This window comes from Bacillus rossius, chromosome 5, assembly GCF_032445375.1.
Source record: "Bacillus rossius redtenbacheri isolate Brsri chromosome 5, Brsri_v3, whole genome shotgun sequence".
NCBI classification, from domain to species: Eukaryota; Metazoa; Arthropoda; class Insecta; order Phasmatodea; family Bacillidae; genus Bacillus; species Bacillus rossius.
Window position 1 is genome coordinate 43,357,551 of NC_086333.1, and position 18,401 is coordinate 43,375,951.

An 18,401-nucleotide genomic window follows, 5' to 3' on the forward strand; every position below is an offset into this window, starting at 1 on the left:
TCTGTATTTAATGCCGGCATGCACACCTGTTTTATGAATTTAATAACATTTGTATTCATGATTTGTTTTAACTAAATCAAACAAATTACCTAAGAACAAGGTATTACAAACAATTAAATAAAAAAAATACCAAATAATATTTAAATTTCGTCTATGAAATCGGTGGCGTTAAAATAATCCACTATTCCCTGAGATTTTAGTGTGCAAAAAAAAATTAATTTTAAAATTCAAGAATAAAGAAAACATAGTCATAGAAAACTATGTAATTATTACACTGGATTCCCTTTATCACAAAACCCTGACTACGGTCCCACGAGTCAGGAGTCAGGAGTCAGGAGTCAGGAGTCAGGAGTCAGGAGTCAGGAGTCAGGAGTCAGGAGTCAGGAGTCAGGAGTCAGGAGTCAGGAGTCAGGAGTCAGGAGTCAGGAGTCAGGAGTCAGGAGTCAGGAGTCAGGAGTCAGGAGTCAGGAGTCAGGAGTCAGGAGTCAGGAGTCAGGAGTCAGGAGTCTGGAGTCAGCGAGGGAAAGGGGCGAGCTTCCACTCCAGAGACCTGCGGGACCCCTCGCGGCTTTCAACGTGTTCGGTGTTCAATAGCACGGTTCGACGATCCCCGAGAAGGAACGCTGCGCTTCACACAGGGCTCTCGGCATTAATCCGTCCATCGCATCTTCCAATCGACTGGGCTTATCGCAGGAAACAAAGCCCGACTCGCACCAGCCTACCTTGCCCTGGTTAACCATACCTAATAACCAGAGGATAACAACACAACACGCAGTAGAAGACAATAGCACTAATTTATTGTTGAACGTGAGATGATAAATGATATTTCTGCTCGCTTAGCAAATTACATGCGATTACAAACTATTTATGTCAAATTTCAAACTATTTACAAAATATTTTAAGCTTCTTCCATCAAAATTTGATATACAGAGTTTGAAATTTGATGGAAAAAGCTTGGAATTTTTATGTCCTGCGACTATAAAGGCTGATATTTTTTTTTCATGTAAAAAACTTGAAATTTGATGTAAATATTATCTTTGAAAGATTTTTGCAATGGGAGTGCATGACTTGATGAAAGTTTTTGGACATACGCCATTGCTAAGAACTTTTTCTGTTTAAGAAAAACTAAAAAATAAATAAATAATAAAGAAATAAAATTACCCAAAAAAAGACAAAAAACACAAAATTAAGCAAAAAATTGCTGTTATCAACAAGGATATAAACACCACAAAATATTCCGTAACAGGAATATGGTCAACAAATAAAGAAAAACAAAGAAAAATGTACTAAGAGAACGAAAAAAAAAACCACAGATGATGACGACACAGAAATATTGAACCCAAAAAAATACGATATTAATGGGTTTGGGGGAGCAGGTCCCGAAAAATCATCTGTTCTCGGCAACATCCACCGCGTTTCCAACTGGCTTGGCTCATGAGCTCTAAAAACGTAATGACACTAAGAGCTATTCTGACTTTCGCAGTACACTCCTCTTCACCTCTACACGCCAGGCACACAACTGGCGTGCAGTCTTCCCTCTACGGGACTTCAAGCGGTGACCCTATAATTTTATGTTGGAATAATAAAGATAAAGGCTCCTTGAACTTCCCTATGCCATTTAAAATACAGTGTTTATAATTTTTCATCCCTAAAAATGCCTGTGAAAACACCAGTTTTAGCCCTTTTCACTGTACGAAAAAACTCTGTTAAGGACCCCGCCTACGGTGTGTAGAGCTTCAGGCAAAAACAACACGTTTCCAAAACTACTCAAGATATCCGAGTGGGATATGTTTACGAAAAGCATTTAATAATTCGCTGAGGGCCGAAAAGTACTTTTGATTTCTTTTAAACTGTGTTTTTATAGGAGCCAAAATGACTAAAAAGGCGTGTTTTCGAAGTAATTTTTAGGCATAAAAAACAGGTACTGATTCTTGAAAGCCCTTAAGTGACTTGCATTACACCTTTATCTTCATTTCTCCGCCATATAATGTTACGGTCACCGCTCAAATCTCACAGTTTTCTTGTGACGACGAGAAGACTGCGCGTCAGTTCATAGCCTTGCGCTTAGAGGCGATACCGCGCTAGAAACACCAGCGAGCGTCGCTCGTATCATCCCGCCTCACTAACAAATACACCCCTCACGTGGCGGGCACCTTAATGGCCGTCGGGATTCCAACCCGGATAGAGCGCCAGCGAGCCATGAAAAAAACTATACATACGAGCACACAACACTTCCACCTGTGTGCGTCATGTAACAATAGCCTCGCTCAGCCATATTTTATTAATTTCGCGGTATTGTCGGGGGCAATCTCTTTCATCTGCACTGTTCAACTACGGACAATGCTAAGCTGTGCCTGGCATTCACGTACAATGCCAATTAAACGGCCCGATAATCAATCTGAACACGATGTTCCGTTCGCAAACACACACGCAGTTCGATGGGTGAACACAAATTACGAGTGAAGGAAATGTTTACGATAGACTTAAAACGCGTATTCCTTGTGTATCAAAACCAGTCTACACGTATACGCGCGCTTGGAAAATGCATGTCACGCAGGCCAAGTTTGTTTAGAAGCTTTCTACATCGCACGGTTATACACAAAGGATTACGGCGACGGGATCTCCGAGATAATAGTGGTGTTCGAACCGCTTACTTGCAGCCTTCAGTGCTCGTATATTGCAAATCGGCCGGGTTTTCGCGATCAAACCCCGTCAGCCAACCGTAAACCATCTTCGCCGTTAGACAATACTATAACTCAAAAATGATCAAACACGTTTAAAAATGTAATAATTACTAAAGTATGGCATATTTATTTCCTGCAAAACTTACCCTTCCCCAATGACTACATAACTGTTGTTTATTTACTTTTTACTGTCCTTTTGCATTGCGAAAGTTTTAATTTAAAACTGATGCACATTATTAAACGGCGAACACTATTAAATTGGCTACAGGATGAATGAAGATGTAATTAATTAATTTATAACGAGAAATTGTATAGATAATTTGGTTACGTTTGTTGTAAGTTTATATTAGGGAAGCTATAAGAACATACATAGAATTGAATTTACTATGTAGTAAACTTTAAATTAAGAAGTAATATTTCTTTTTCAATATGTTAAAAAAAAAAAAGATGGTCCCAAACATGTGGAATTTTATTTACGAATAGCCCTCTTTACCTCGTAAATACGAGCTGAAACTAGTATTTGTCTTATAAGGCAGATAAGTGCGGAAATAAACTTTTCACTATCGGATAAGTTTTTAAATAAAATAATATTCAAGCAAGAAAAATATTGTCTCGGGAAACTTTAAGGCAGTTGAAGTTTCTCTGATAAATCTATAACCACATAAAAAGTACAATAAAGGAACTTTAATTTTACAAACGGATTTATGTATGCATTTTATAAAAGCTTCTTTTAACATTTAAGGAGCAAAAGTCTATGTCATTTGGATGTTTCAAATATGAATCCTCAGCTTGCAGAACCTACAGCTTCCGGCTCATAACGACACACGACCATTTTCACGGACTGTGTAATTCCCATACGAGTTGTAATTGCCCGAACTAAGTGATTACTTTTTTTTTACCAGTGTTTACTGACTAAAAACTAAAACCCGAAAATGAGAAGGACACACGTTTAAATTTTTTTGATAAATAACTCAAAATTGGAATCATAATAAGTATTTGACAAAAATTGGTAAAGGATTAATTACTGAAAAATTTTATAATATCATTTTATAGAGTTAAGAGTATTACCATCGCCAAAAGAATACTATGCGTTTAGTAACAATAAACTGAATTTACCGTATGCAATACTAGCCGACAACCGGTTACACAAACGATTTTTCGTCTCAAAGAGTTCACATACCTAAATTATTTGTTAGTACTAAACGAAACAAAATAATTAATACTAAAATTACTAAACGAGACCAAAAATTAATTTTACAAAAAAATATTCGGTCAGCAAAATTAAAAAAGGTACGATCCTGTTTTACATTACACTTTTTCGTCAAATAAAAATATTGTGGAAGACCTTAAATATATTGTGCTAACTCAACCCGTTAGTTAAATTCCCTGACCTTTCCCAGTTTTCTTCACTTAAGCTTTTCCCCCACGACTTCTACCAAGTAAAATTCTTGTTTTCGTCATATTATTTTATAATAGTACGTACGTCTTAAGTAGAGACAGGAAAAATTCGCGGGTTCAATGACCTTTAGGATTGACTCCAATATCCTTTACACACTCGGGCAAATGCCAACTGTTCATTGGCTGCTAACTTGTGAGTCGTCTCGACTGGGTGGCCTGTGATTCGGCACTTCTATGAGTGAGGGTCTCTAATTGGCCCTCAGTCCCCCAGATTAACAGTGGACCAATGGCAGAAGCAGCACTAAGGTATAATTATTTGAATTTTAGCATGGCACGTAATGAACCCGCGAATTTTTCAGTTTTCTAGTCATAAGTTGTTACGAGGAGAATAGAGACGATGCGGGCCAGCCAGCCCGTGCGCCTGCCTGCGGATTAGGCGCATGTAGCGCTCATTCCTACATTACCAATACACGCCTAATCCGAATAGCAGCGGCGACTCACTACCCACTTTCCCTTCCCCAGCGCTTTCCCATTGAGTCCCGAGAATTCTCTGCGGCTCTCGACGGTTCGGCACGTTCCCAGAGCTACGTCCGCGTGAAGTGGCGTAACTAGAACGCCACTGTTTGGGAGCTTCGAGTGTTAAGTCGGGGATTCTGACGACGGGACACTTCAGGGGGCTAAGAGATCTTTCGAGAGCATGACTTGGCAGGTTTATAAACGGAGAGAATAACCTGTGATGGCAGTGAAGTGAATAAGGTGAGAGACCCCTTGGTGAGCGATAGCTGAAGACGAGCGCCGAACTTGAGGTGCGAAGATAGGAGCACCAATGACCGAGGCATCCGAGTGCTGTGAGTGCGGCGGACGAGTGAATAACGCGAGACAGTGTGTTGATACGGAAATGGGCGGTAAGACACGAGCAATAGAGAGCTCCAGTGGAAAGAGTGAATTGTGGACTTAATGAAAGAGTGATTAATTCGTAGACAGACAAAACTGTTATAAATTAACGAATAGTGTAAATATTAGGTAGAAAATAATACTGTATTTAATTAATCAACTATCCTTTCCCAAACTAATTTCCCACTCGAAACAGATTTATTTCGCTATCGTTTTGTGTAACACATGTGAAGGTGCTTTAGCTTCAAAACCTATTACACATTTTATTAATAATACCGATTAAAAATATTGTTTTTTTATTGGAAACTCTTTGCCCCTATTTTAAAACCCAAGTACTAGAGTTCTAATAAAAATAACACGTAAAACAAATAGTTAAAATAGTTTTTTTAATACTTGAAAGAAGTTTCAATTAATATGAACATGTGATTTTACCACTTTAATCTAATATTTTTTTTATTGTTCCTTTGTAGGTTCCTACATTACATCACGAATCTTTCCTCCAAATTTTTGTTTTGTTTATCGGAACGTATTTGAATCTAAGCGTTTAAATGTCGCTAAGTACATTTATGTAGAACCACAATGAAACACAAGAAAATCTAAATACAACTCACTGACTTTCCACCTGTTCTCTGGAACTATAATTCATATAACCTTGAAATATAGCAGGCGATTTTCTAATGCACTATGAGCATCCAATAATACGCGTTTTTAAGGAAATAATATTTTACAGTGGTAAAGGTGGTGGTGGTGTAGACTTCCGTAGCGAAGCACGGGTACATCAACGCGTGGGTGTAAGTGTGTGGTGTATGTGCGTGTATGTACGTGTATGTGTGTGTGTGTGTGCGCGCGCTCAAGTCATTTTTTATGTCGTATAAAAACTTGAAAATAAAGATTATGTTGGCTATAAAAAATTACTAGGCAGCACTAGCAATCCCCTAATAGAACCAAAAGGCTTGGGGCCCGTTTTACAATGACACGGAAACGGAAACGATGATTAAATTACGTAAACGGTGACGTATCTCAGGAACATAATTTCTAAAATGGCACGCTGACGGAGACGGACCCTTACGGAATTAGCTTGTCAATGCTCAGCTCTTCCGTTTACGTCGCGTCGCTCCGTGGTCCATGCCACCCAGGGGCGCAACAACAGAGGGGGGGGGGGCAAGGGCATCCCCCCCTCTGAAACCTTGAAGTGGGGGCAAACGGGGGCAAAGAAAGTGCTGTATAATCAATTTTTTGATAACAAAACTGCTTAAATAGCACCATTTTCCACCTTGAAATACAAATTTTCCCGGGGGAGGACCCCCGGACCCCCCGCTTCAATAGGGGGGATCGATGATTCTTTATAAAAAGGTATATTGCCCTCCCCTTTGGAAATTTAGTTGTTGCGCCCCTGATGCCACCAACAGAAGCCTAGTACTTGTCTGTAGTGGTAGCCGTTTCTTTATGTTCTAAATACGTTAAAAAAATGTTTCTAACGAGAATATCTAGTGTTCTATTATTACTTTGTCGTTTATTTTTATTTTATATGTAATTTTTGCCCATGCTATGATCTCGAAGCATATTATTTCTATATTTTTAGATTTAAATTAATATTATGTAACCTTGAAATGCAATAATAGTTATTGCCATTTGTACGGTTTCCGTGCATTGAGGAAGCAGCAATTGCGATGGTGAAATGTTCCGGAAGATCCGTCTCCGTTTACGTGATCCGTCTCAGGTTCCGTGCCATTGTAGAACCTTTGAATATATATACTGAAAGTTATCAATCCTATATATTCAAAGGTAGAACGTAGACAACGCAGGCTACAAACTTTTTTTTCTTGCGCAAGACTCATTCAGCACTGCAAAATATTTGGAGTGGCAAAAAAAAACAGCTGTTTAGACCACGCTATGACATTTAAAACTAATAGTTTAGGTGTAGACAGAAAATAATTAAGTAAAACAGCGGACAATGCGCGTTCCACGGAGTCACTTCGTCACGACGGTACCTGCGAGCCATCTGCCGGCGAAACTACGAACTGCTTGCAATCGCGGCGCGCGTTGTAGCCAGATGCCGCCACCGCTGCCGCCAGAGGAGAGGCGGGAACACGTGCGCAGCAGTTCGTTTCACTGCCGCCGTTTCAACGAAGTAAATAAAGAAAATCTGTCGCAGTATCAACACGTGCGAAAAATGGTACACATAGCTCGACTGCACTTGCGCACACGAATAACCGGTCCGTTATAAAAATAAAATCTGCGCCAAACAGTGGACAAAAATTAAAGGAGTGTGTCCAAACAGAGCTCACTCTACTGTATAGATACAGAAAAGAGCATTGTTCAAATTAGTATTCAACGCAGTGGCGACCTTAGACTATGCGGGGCCCGTGGTTATTTATTTAATAAAATAAAAACTCAACAAAAAAACTTAAAAAAGCAATTAAGCTAACACGAAATTTAAATTTTAACGATGATTTTACTAAATTATCTTAAGAAAAGTAGATATTTTTTGCAGAAAAACTATCTTCGGGTCAGTTTTATTATTACTTACGATAAAATTCCGGTGGAATCACGAAATTATACGTGGCAATAAAAATATTTGAAATTTTTCCTAATACGAAATCATGAATTGAAATTTCTATTGAGCAGTATTTTAATTTACATACTAATTAAATTTTAATTTTAATTTCCTCATAAAATTCCACTTTAAAAAAAGAACACTAAACAAACATGTGAAACAAAAATTTAAAAAACGACGCGGGGCCCCGCTGGTCTAACGACATGTGCGAAAACACAATCTTAATGAATTACGACTTTGCTACGTTAGCGTTGCTAATAATAACGCTTGTATAAGAATATTTGTTTCATCATGTATATAAGTGAAAACTGCTAATGGTTAAAATAAAAGCACTCTCCCGAAAAAAAAAAAGGAATTAACTATAGACAAGCTATTCCTGTCAACGACTACACAATAAAATTAATTTCAAACATAGCTTGTCAATTTTATTTTCTAAGCGATATTCATTGTGATACGGAATTTAGAATTCAAACGCCTTCTTGACGGAAAGAGAACACTTAAAACGTTAAAATTCTCTGGAATGCTGTATACACAAAAAACTAAGCAAACTTTCCGACAGATCGGGAACCTTAGTTCGGAAACTGTGTAACCGGTAGTTACTGTGTTTTTTACATACACACTAGAACAGACCTAGAGCAGTAATAACAAAAGAGTATGAATTTGTTTTTTTTGGAATTAAACATGATCAGAGTCTTACATCCAGAGCAAGCTTAAAATGGCACCCAGGGGAAGGATGCATAACCCAGTGGAAACAACTATGTAAGAAAGTCTTCGAAAAATACTCAAAAGAAAGCCCAACAACCCCCACGGCTTAAAAACAATAAAATATCATTTAAATGCCAAGAACATTTGCCTACTTAGTTTAAAATATGAACATATATACAAACACACATACATATGTGTGGCGTTCAAAAGCACTCACTATTTCACCATTGTAAAAGACGAACATTCTGTATGAATTTTCCAGACTAGCTATTCGCATCTTTTGAGGAAGTAGACAAACGAATAACATAAAAACACATGCGTATTTTTTTCTACACATAGCTTGCAAGAAAACTGCGTTAAGTTTGCAACTCTCTAGATAATTTAGAACTGTACCGATTTTTTTTATTATTTCGCATGAGGACGCCTACTTTAAAAGAGATTTCAACATACTACGTAGTGCGGATTTGAGTCAAAAACCTACTGGGTCAAATGACATCTTTGTAGCGAAAAATTATTATTTTTGTCTCACAGACAGCGAGGACATTGGAGACAAACACTTTACGCAGTGGCGGACACAGAGAGGGTGGTACGGACGAAGAAAGGGGGGGACATGTAAATACTTCCCCCCCTCCAAAGTTGGGAATATTTCCCCAAGTATTAGTTAAAGCAGTATGTCATTTTTGTGTAATGTAAAGTTAACTGTTATAAAACACCTGCAATTTCAAATGTAAGATAAGACGTGTCGACGTAGGCCTATATGTCGAGGTGTAATGTCACTAGTAATTTAAGATTTTTAATACAAGTGTTAAAATTTTATTTTATTTTTTAATTTTTACCCCCCCCCCCCCCCAGAGGAAAAAAAATTTGTAAACGCTACTGACCTCACGTACCAAAGTCGAAGTTGGGGAAGGGATAAGTCTTGCCCGCACAACTCTCAGGAATGATCCTGGGAAACCACAAACAGCCGAAACCAAGATGGATTGACCGGGATACATTCTTGTTTCCTCCACGACGCAAGTCCAAATGTGTTACTTACCAGTGCGACATCTCGCTCGTTACTTAGCACGGAAACATCATACCGAAATTACTAATGAAGCCATTCAAAATATTATAAAATAAATATGTAAATGCTTTTCAACGCTGTCCACCTTCTGCCACACTTCTACAAACACCGAGGCAAGGTATCAAAATTAAGTGAAAATTAGTGAGAGCATTCTTGATTAATCGCTGCCATTCGCCAAGTATAACCATAAGTAGTAGACTTTGACTGTAGACAAGAGAAATGCTGAGAAGATCAGAGCAACATGTATGAAGTTTATGAGAAGTATGTTGGCAATTACGAGGCGAGACAGGATCAGGAATTAGACGGTGCAAGCAAAATAATGAGTACAGGACTTGAATAAGATCATGGAAAAAGCAAGAATGAGATGGTATGGCCATGAACAGAGAATACGAAAAGAAAATCTGCCTAGGAAAATGATGAATGTGAAGAACACAGGAATCAGGCCCCAAGTACGACAGAGGAGGAGGTAGTTAAATGAGTGAAGGAGTGACGGGAAAAATAGAAAAGAGAGAAGGAGAATGAATGTTGGACTAACAGAGGAAAATGGGAGGCATTTTACTTTGCTGTCCCGCCGCAAGATGGAAGCAGTTGATGATGATGATGATGATGATGATGATGATGATGATGATTATGATTATGATGATGATGATGATGTGATGTGATACTGACGACGACGAACCAATAGTTTGAAAGGTCCAGCGTAAACATTTTTTTACAACAAGCGCACAATGAACATAGGCGCACGTGGATAAACCTTACAGCGGGCTCAATGTACGTATATTATGTAAGTAAATGCTGTCCACCGAGACCGTGCCACCAAAGCAAGCCTAAGTTTTAAGTTTAGTTTATAAGCGGGATATCTGCATGTGCAAACCGTGAGTGTGTACTTACTTTGTGCTGCAACTTGCTGCTGGTGCAAAGCTGCTGCCCTCTGAAACCAAACAGAAAAGGAAACAGATCAGCCAATGCCACCAACCGCGGCGATCTAACACACTACAGGTAAGCTGTTACACGTCATGGAGGTGTAATTCTACGGAGTGGCTGCGTATTCTTAAGTTGAAGTCACTAATTACCAATTCGTTAGCAAACCAAACTGTAGTTACATAAAGGCTAGTGCTATAAATATGTTTAATAGCTTGAAATGGACCCGTTTGGAATAATCGTAAAAATGTTAGCATGAAGTGAGTATTGTTAAACAAAGAAGTTTACAAAACGTCAGCAAGGATTTAACATTTTTCATTTCGCCAATTGTGATGGCAAAGATTGCACACATCAACTTCCTAACGTGTTATCTACATGATATACGTTATACACAGTGGCGGAGAGCTGGCGTTAGAAGAAGCTGTAAAACCCGGCTAATACGCAACGACTATTATAAACTTATAGCTCACGAGTTTTTTTTAATTTACATTTTTAAAACCATGTTTGTTTACAAACACATACCGGTTTAGCTTACATGCCAGTAAGAAGGAAATAAATCACAAGCAGTAGAACTGTCGTGTGAAGGGTTTCAAGATACTGAGTTCTGCAAAGGAAACGCTTGAACGTAGTTTATAAAACAGGCAACTGATGCCAAGAACGAGACAAGCAAGAGGAAAAAAAAAAGTTTAAAATACGTGATTCAGAGTATATGTTTATAAACTACGGAAGAAAACCACGCCACTGGTGGCAAACTTTATTGGATTTTGGCTGGCATACGTCTTATTTAAAGAAAGAGACTAAGGAAACGTTAAACGATACACAAAGGCCACCATTTTAAGTTTTTTTTTTTTTTAAAAATCACGTCTACGTGATATTTGTACGTATAAGTCAGGTCATGTTTTCGTTTAGATTACTATTTATAATAACTGTAAGATAAACTCGAATTATTTTTAAAGCGCCCTAGCAAAAACATTATTTCCCTGCTCTTTTAAAATGATTTTTGAAATGTAGTATGGATGACGTCTGGCGACTTGCGAATGTGATGAACAACCCAAAATTCTTCAGGTCTGCTGCATCTAGTAGAAAGGCTTGAAAAGCCAGCCTTATCCTTTCCGGCTATTCGTCCACTGAAGTGGACAATTTGTACCCTAATGATACACGGAGTTTATCAATCCTTGAAAGTGAGGGTTAAGGTGTACCAACATTCTAAAGGAGATCATACTTTATGGCTACGAAATAAATTTTATTTTATTTTTATTAATAATTATAAAATAATTATACATTAATATAATTACAGCGTAAGATTATTACGACGCAAAAAAATCCGATATATTTTTTGTAATAAAAAATGGGCACATTTACTTATGTATGCGCTTTAGAAGTTATACTTGGCGTGATAAAAAAACTAAATTTAATTTTGGAAGCAAATAATAATAAAAAATAAAAAACAGAATTATACTATAAATACGATTGGTAAAGTATAAATTCAATCAAATTAAAAATATTAAAAAAACTCATTAACTATTAATAAACAGGCGTATCAAATTATTTCATTTAGTAAAATCATAGATAGATATGGATTTAAAAAAAATAATGAAAATAAAACAATTGTCTGAATGTTTATTCTAATTTTTTAGTTTATAATTTATTAAATAATAATGCAAATAATATATATATACACACACACGAGAACATTTTCTAAACACACTTGAAAAAGTTCATAAACACAATTTCTATTACTAATATTCAAAACAAAATTATGTTTTTAATTATATGGGCAAGTATTCAATATCAATCACTTAATTATATGATTTAAAAACTTATATAAAAATTTTATTTGTATGTAGACTTTTTTCATCCTGAAATTTTTTTTTGCTTGCTGCGCGCGCATCGTAAAAATTCCCTCGGTTTTTTTTTTCATAACGCGCCTAGAGAATTATAACTTCAAAAATTAAAAGTACTTAGTTATATCTTAGGATTTGATAAAGTATGACACAAGGTTAACGAGACACGAGTTCCGGCACTGTGGTGATCTCTGTACTGAAGCCGAGGCCACAGACGCATGTCATAGGATTCAAGTGATGATTCGATGATAATATTCTGCTGGCTCTCACATTCTGTACACGTAAAAGGAAATGTGTTCGTGAATTTAATCTAAAAAGAAATGAATTTGAAGAATTTCATCATTTGATGAAGCAGTTGCGTGAGGAAGCCAAATTTATGGCTTATTTCAGAACAGATGCAACTATTTTGATAGCATTCCCTTAAAATCAAAACCCAGGCATTGTCCTGCACATCCTGCCTTTTATATTCTTCCATCGATTTAGTCTACAAACATTGATATTTTCGTTCTTCTTCAATAAAATTTTCCGTCGACATGATACTAATCCAAACACCTAGCGACATCGCCGACATAGCGAACACAGCTTTGTGTAGCCAGTGCCACCTGAGATGCTGCTGGTTATACTACACTCGCTTTCAATAAGTGCGAGAAACTGAAGAATGTTAGTATCTATGTACTACGAGACGTACCCAGAAATGATGTCACTTCAAATAAAGAACGCAGGATATACCAGGGTCATATCATTTTCATTTGACAAATGTTCCATTGTTGCGTCTTCCGATTACAATGTCTGGCACAAAACATTACCATCTTAGAATTTTTTTAATTTTCCTAATGCTCTGACTGCGCTAGCAATATTAAGTTAATATTAACACGGCCATAAAAAAACAGAGATACTTAATTAAGTAATATCAAAGACCCGGGAATGCTTTGGTTTTTTTTTTTCGAAAGTTTATTAATAAGATGAGTATCTAGACGTTAGGGACCGACGGGGCTCTCGAAGACAGTAGCGATGAGGAGGGGCGACTGAATTGTTGCCCATTGGAAGGGCAGCCCTTCAGAATTTTTCTGACAGTGGTTTATTTGTACAGAGTCTAGAAGGGCAGCCCATCCTATTTCTGAAAACACGCTCCTTTCAGAGATTTAAATAATCCTGAAAACTTGCCCCTTGGCTGGGCAGCCCATCAGGATTTTTCTAACAGTAGTGTTTTTGAAAGGTTGTCTGAATTGTTGCCCCTTGGAAGGGCAGCATCCAAGGGGCAACAATTCAGACAACCTTTCAAAAACACCACTGTCAGAAAAATCCTGAAGGGCTTCCCATCCAACGGGCAACAATTCAGCTCCCCCGAAGAGGAAACACGCCGTCAGCTGGAAACAGTTTACTAAGGCCACCAGGAGCGGGAGTCCAGGTAGTACTGTTTGCTACCGTTAGCATAACACCGCCGCCATTGAAACTAGAGGCAGCGGGCGGCAATGCGCGGCCTGGAAATCTCCGCGGACCCGCGGTTCGATGCCCGGATCTGGCGCTCGGACCTCGAGGCCCGCATGTGGCTGTGATGGCAGTACAGTCGCAGCTCAACCTGCGGCGGTGCTGCCTGACTGAGCAACAAGTCTGGGCCGAGCCACAAGCGACTCGTAGCAAGCGACCTTCAGAACAGCTGGAGCCAGACAGCAGAGAGATCATGTAGAGGAGGGGGGTAATGACGTAGTAGGCGACACACACAGTCGAGAAAGGGAGGGAGAACTGACAGCGAATCAGCAACGAGGAATATTCGAAATCGACTCACGGGAAGGATTCGCGCTGCTGCGATAAAACGAACATCAACAAGGTCAGGGGGGGCTTCTTAAGCCAGGGAAATCAGTCGGCCAGGGTCAGTCAGTGGGAATCCACGCAACACCGCCGCCAGGACGAAGAACGGTGAGTGACAACGCCGTAATGGTTCGACGATAGACGTCTGACGAACTTCCCTCTCCCCAAGAAAAACTTCTCAACCAGCTAAAACCTAAAAAGCTTTTTTTAAACTACGCTAGAGTAACTTGATAAATTTGTGTAAGTTCGGTAAATAAATACAAAGGATCGAAACGAAAATTTAAAACCATTAGATAATTGAGTAAATTAACATTTAACATTTCACGTGCGAGAAAAGTATAAACTTAAGTTGGTAGGACTGTAAACGCACAGACAGAACATGATCCGCGAAACAAATGAGGGTAAGAATACAGAGACGGAAATGGCCGACAGCATGACATGTCAATTTAAATCTTCCCCCTTCCCCTAGGTTGTTTAAACAGATGTTTTTATCAGATTTAATAATATAGTATAGTGTTGTCAAAAGTTATGTGACCAGTCAGATGTCCAGTAATGAAAAGTGAATAAAAATTGTTATTTTTGAAGTCAACCGATTCGTGTTATAAGTGTTAATCTCTTTGTTCGAATTTGAAAAGGAACTCAATAACCTTCCTTTCTTTTAAAAAGGTTAAAGATAAGTGGTAAAGAATTTCCCCCCCCCCCCCTAGTATTCATATATCCACATAGGGCCTCAGGGATATCATGAATAAGCCAATGAAACAATCAATTTCACTTCCCCATCATCCCTCATATTTATTTCGTAATCACCTTTCGCATTTCCACTTTCCTTCATATCCATCTTTACGTTCGAAGGCTGTAACAATATAATATAAAATTTCTCAAAAGTATTATTAACTTATTGGAACGAATGCAAACTATCTCTTTAAACATGGCAAAAACTGTTTTATCACAGAAACAAAATAAGCCTAATGTTTGATTTCTTTTTCACTTAGCTGCTTTATCAATGAAATTCTCGTAAATCACTGATCTGTGATTAAACACAAATCATTCATTAAATCAAACAAAAATACTTTGTTCATAAAATAACTAGTCCATCCAACTATTTTCCCGTATTCTCGCGAATTATGGAAGAATATCCACCTATCAAACTAAATGTGCTGAGAACGTTATCTGCCAAAAAAAAGTTCACTTGTTTGTAGGATAAATTTTAATTACCCATACCCACCACAATAAACATTAAAATAAATATTTCTTTTTCCAGTTTACATTTCATGAAAATTAATCAGGCCACGGAACTAACATAGTTCCCCAGTGTGTTTAGTGAAGCGACGAATTAAAAAAAACACCACGATTAAATTAATCAATAAATAGTAAAACTTCAACCATAAAAACACATTACAGCCATAACAAGAGGGAAGGAACGTACGCAGAATTTCATTTTGGGGGAAGGAGGAATATATATTCCCAACATCCACACCCTCCCCACCCGTGTGTTGCCCCCGCAAGCAGGTTGTATAATTCCATCGCGATTTTGAGAAACATAAAAAATTTTATTATGAAATTAAATTGAGAAATCCAGATGTATTGTTTCCTCTCGAAATACTCTTAAGTGTGTCGTCCTAATCGACAACAAATTAGCTAGTTGCAGGCTCGTATTTGTGCATCAATGAATCCTGCAAAAATATAACTACCAAAATATTTCCCAGGTACCTTCCGACAGCTAAAGCCTCTAAGAGGCAAAAACAAACAATAAATACAGACACAGCTAAACTTATGAACACAGAATAATATAAACATGTAACAAAAACAAAAATAAAGAACAGGTAAAGGATCAACACAGTATCAAGACATTTAACACAACCAGTAAAAAACTGTATATGACATACATACTCAATTAAAAGTAACTAAATATATTTTTATAAAACAGTGTTTTTATGTTCATCATACATATGAATGTCTAAGTGTTATATTGAAATTTTGTTTTTTCAATAACGATAGTAATAATATGAAGTGAACATCTCTTCATTCTCATTTTCTGAAGCGAGATAGCCGGCTACGTAACGCATTTCTTGTCACGTCCTTGTCCCGCTTTACCTACCAGCACTGAGCGACATAAGAAAACTACGTAATCAGATGAGCCGCTTGCAGACAACGATAAACAGATAAGCCGAAGTATTAGCACACGCTTGTGCAATACCGCAGAGGCAAAACGCAGAATATTTCAAGTGTCTCGTCACGCAGCTATGGACAGCAATGTTTGGTTCCAAAACATGCGAACTATTGACAAGCATTAAGGTACCATTGTAGTATACATTTACACAAGACAGTTATTAACACGGAAACACGATAAATGTACCTGTATTAAATTACTAACGAAAGCTTTAGAAGTAAAAGTGTTTATAATTTAATTGCGAAAAAAGTATCAAGCTCAAATTTAACCCATTTTTTATAATTAACATTTCCTATAAAACACATGTAAACACAATGTTTTTTTCACTTTTAAAATTGAAATTTGTAAATTGAGCTTTTATGGAACTGTTTTAATTGCAATCTTAAAATATTTTAATTTCTAATCAAAAATACCTATAAATTACAATAATAAAAAAACATACTCTTTAAGATAACACTGTTGAATATCCCTTCTTAATAAATAAATACGTCTCGAATTGATGATGTTCCTAAAATTCCATATTTATAGGGTTGGGACTGTGCGTTGCTAAAAATATTTTAACTACGTCTTAAAAAAACATCCCTTTCGACAGCATCTATACATGCACATGTAGATTTAGAAGTTTTTGTTTGGCAACATTCTTTTCCTTAAATTATTTGCCCATTGTACTAAGGACTGCAGTTATAAAATTACGTTTCAGACCAAATTTTCGGTAACATTTAGAATATTTACATAAAACATAATTATATTTATATATGCCTAGTAACGGAGTTAAAATCTTTTTTCCCCCTTCGAATTGTATTTTTGCTACTGAATAATTGTTGTCAACAAAAACTGTTTTAAATATAAAATTTAAGTAATAATAATACAGCACAGTCATTTAAAAATACTGCATACCACTACTGATTGTTTTTGATTAAAGTTTGAGATAATCTTTTAAAGGTTAAAAATATGTTTGACTGATTTGATATTTTCTCTTGTAAGAAATATCATTCACACACTCGAGCGCACACACCCACAGACATTACAGTCCGGCTAATCCGAAAAAGTTTACGGTAAAAAAAACTTCAATTGTTTTTTATAAAAAATAATTTATTGATGTCTTGTCCCAATTAGCAATATGTTTAATGATGTAGTGCTTTCAAAAGTATTACAGGATTATAGCTTTATATTTTACTACACGCTCTTGAATTACGGTAGTATTCGGCTAATCCAAAAATATGGTAATCCGTACAGGTCTCTGCCCCAATTAGTTCAGCTAAGTGGCACTCCTCTCTGTGTGTTGTGTGCAGTGTGGAGTGTGTGTTTTGTGTATTTTGTGTGTTTATTGTGTGTGTTTGTGTGAGTGTTTATACATTCCAATTCTTGCGGTAGTAATTAGTTTTAACGTATATCCATTATGGGTTTTATAATTTTTTTAATAATCTTGTTTTGGAGAAGTATGATTTGAAAAATTATGTTGGACATACGACGTTGCTAGTTAGCCATTGTTAGCTAGCACTACTCACTAGCAATGGGTTATGACCAACAATTAAAAAAAAATGTTTTGTCGTTTGCTCCGTTTTATTCCCGCTCTTTGCAGAAATGGTTAGTTACAAAAATAGTTTGACAGATATTTTATGTAATATTTAAAGGCTTGAAATAAATATGTACGGATTCGATAGTGAAACTACTAAGGGAGTTACAAATTTTATTTTTCCTCAACCCCTGTTGTTCTACCCCTTGCAGTAATGGCTTGTCGTATATAAAATAAAGACAAAACGTTCTTGTATTACTGTTACAAGGTATATGTCATATTCAAACTGATGCTATTTATCGGCTTTTTAAAAACCTTTTCCCATTTTTTATCAGCTGCCCGACCATAAGTCTTCGTAACTGCGAATGCTTTAACGGCTCGGTGGCTTATAAGCCAATACAAAAAGAAAATATTGTGTATGTTTGAATACCTCCTAGACGCCCACTCAGCCTAATTTATCATTTGAAAGTGCATCTTAAAGATCAGTCATTTTTTTTTTGCCTTCCGAATTGTAACGATGCAGCCTTCGTGAAACGACATGTCGCTCGCGTCCTTTCGTGCATTCTTGAGGTCTTCGAGAGGCTGGTGGCGCCATCTTTGGGTAACAGTAGCTTAGCCAACCAACAGTTGTCATCGCGATTTTATGGTTCACTATGCAATGTTAAATGATTAATTTGAAAGTGTGAAGATTGAATATTGCCTAGAAATAGTGTGTGAAAAATTTGTATGTAAACGCAAACAGCTTAAAATGTATTTATTTGTTGATACACCAGACTCCGTTAGCGTCGAATGAATTCAGATATAATTTCCTGCTAATTTATCTCAGAATGCATTCTTGAA

The 18,401-nt window shown here is 37.1% G+C and overlaps 1 protein-coding gene and 1 long non-coding RNA gene across 4 annotated transcripts in view; one reads left to right on the top strand and one right to left on the bottom strand.

The window, feature by feature from the left end:
- LOC134531744 (5'-AMP-activated protein kinase subunit gamma-2) overlaps positions 1 to 18,401 on the bottom strand; it is an 810,162-nt gene that overhangs the window by 328,833 nt on the left and 462,928 nt on the right. For both annotated transcript variants that reach the window (XM_063367618.1, XM_063367616.1), the window contains exon 6: positions 10,193 to 10,232. In XM_063367618.1, coding sequence (XP_063223688.1) covers positions 10,193 to 10,232 — 40 coding nt within the window. The remainder of the gene's footprint in view (positions 1 to 10,192; positions 10,233 to 18,401) is intronic.
- The window catches only part of LOC134531745 (uncharacterized), a 31,056-nt gene continuing 26,579 nt past the window's right edge, over positions 13,925 to 18,401 (top strand). For both annotated transcript variants that reach the window (XR_010075080.1, XR_010075079.1), the window contains exon 1: positions 13,925 to 13,983. This is a non-coding gene — a long non-coding RNA (uncharacterized LOC134531745). The remainder of the gene's footprint in view (positions 13,984 to 18,401) is intronic.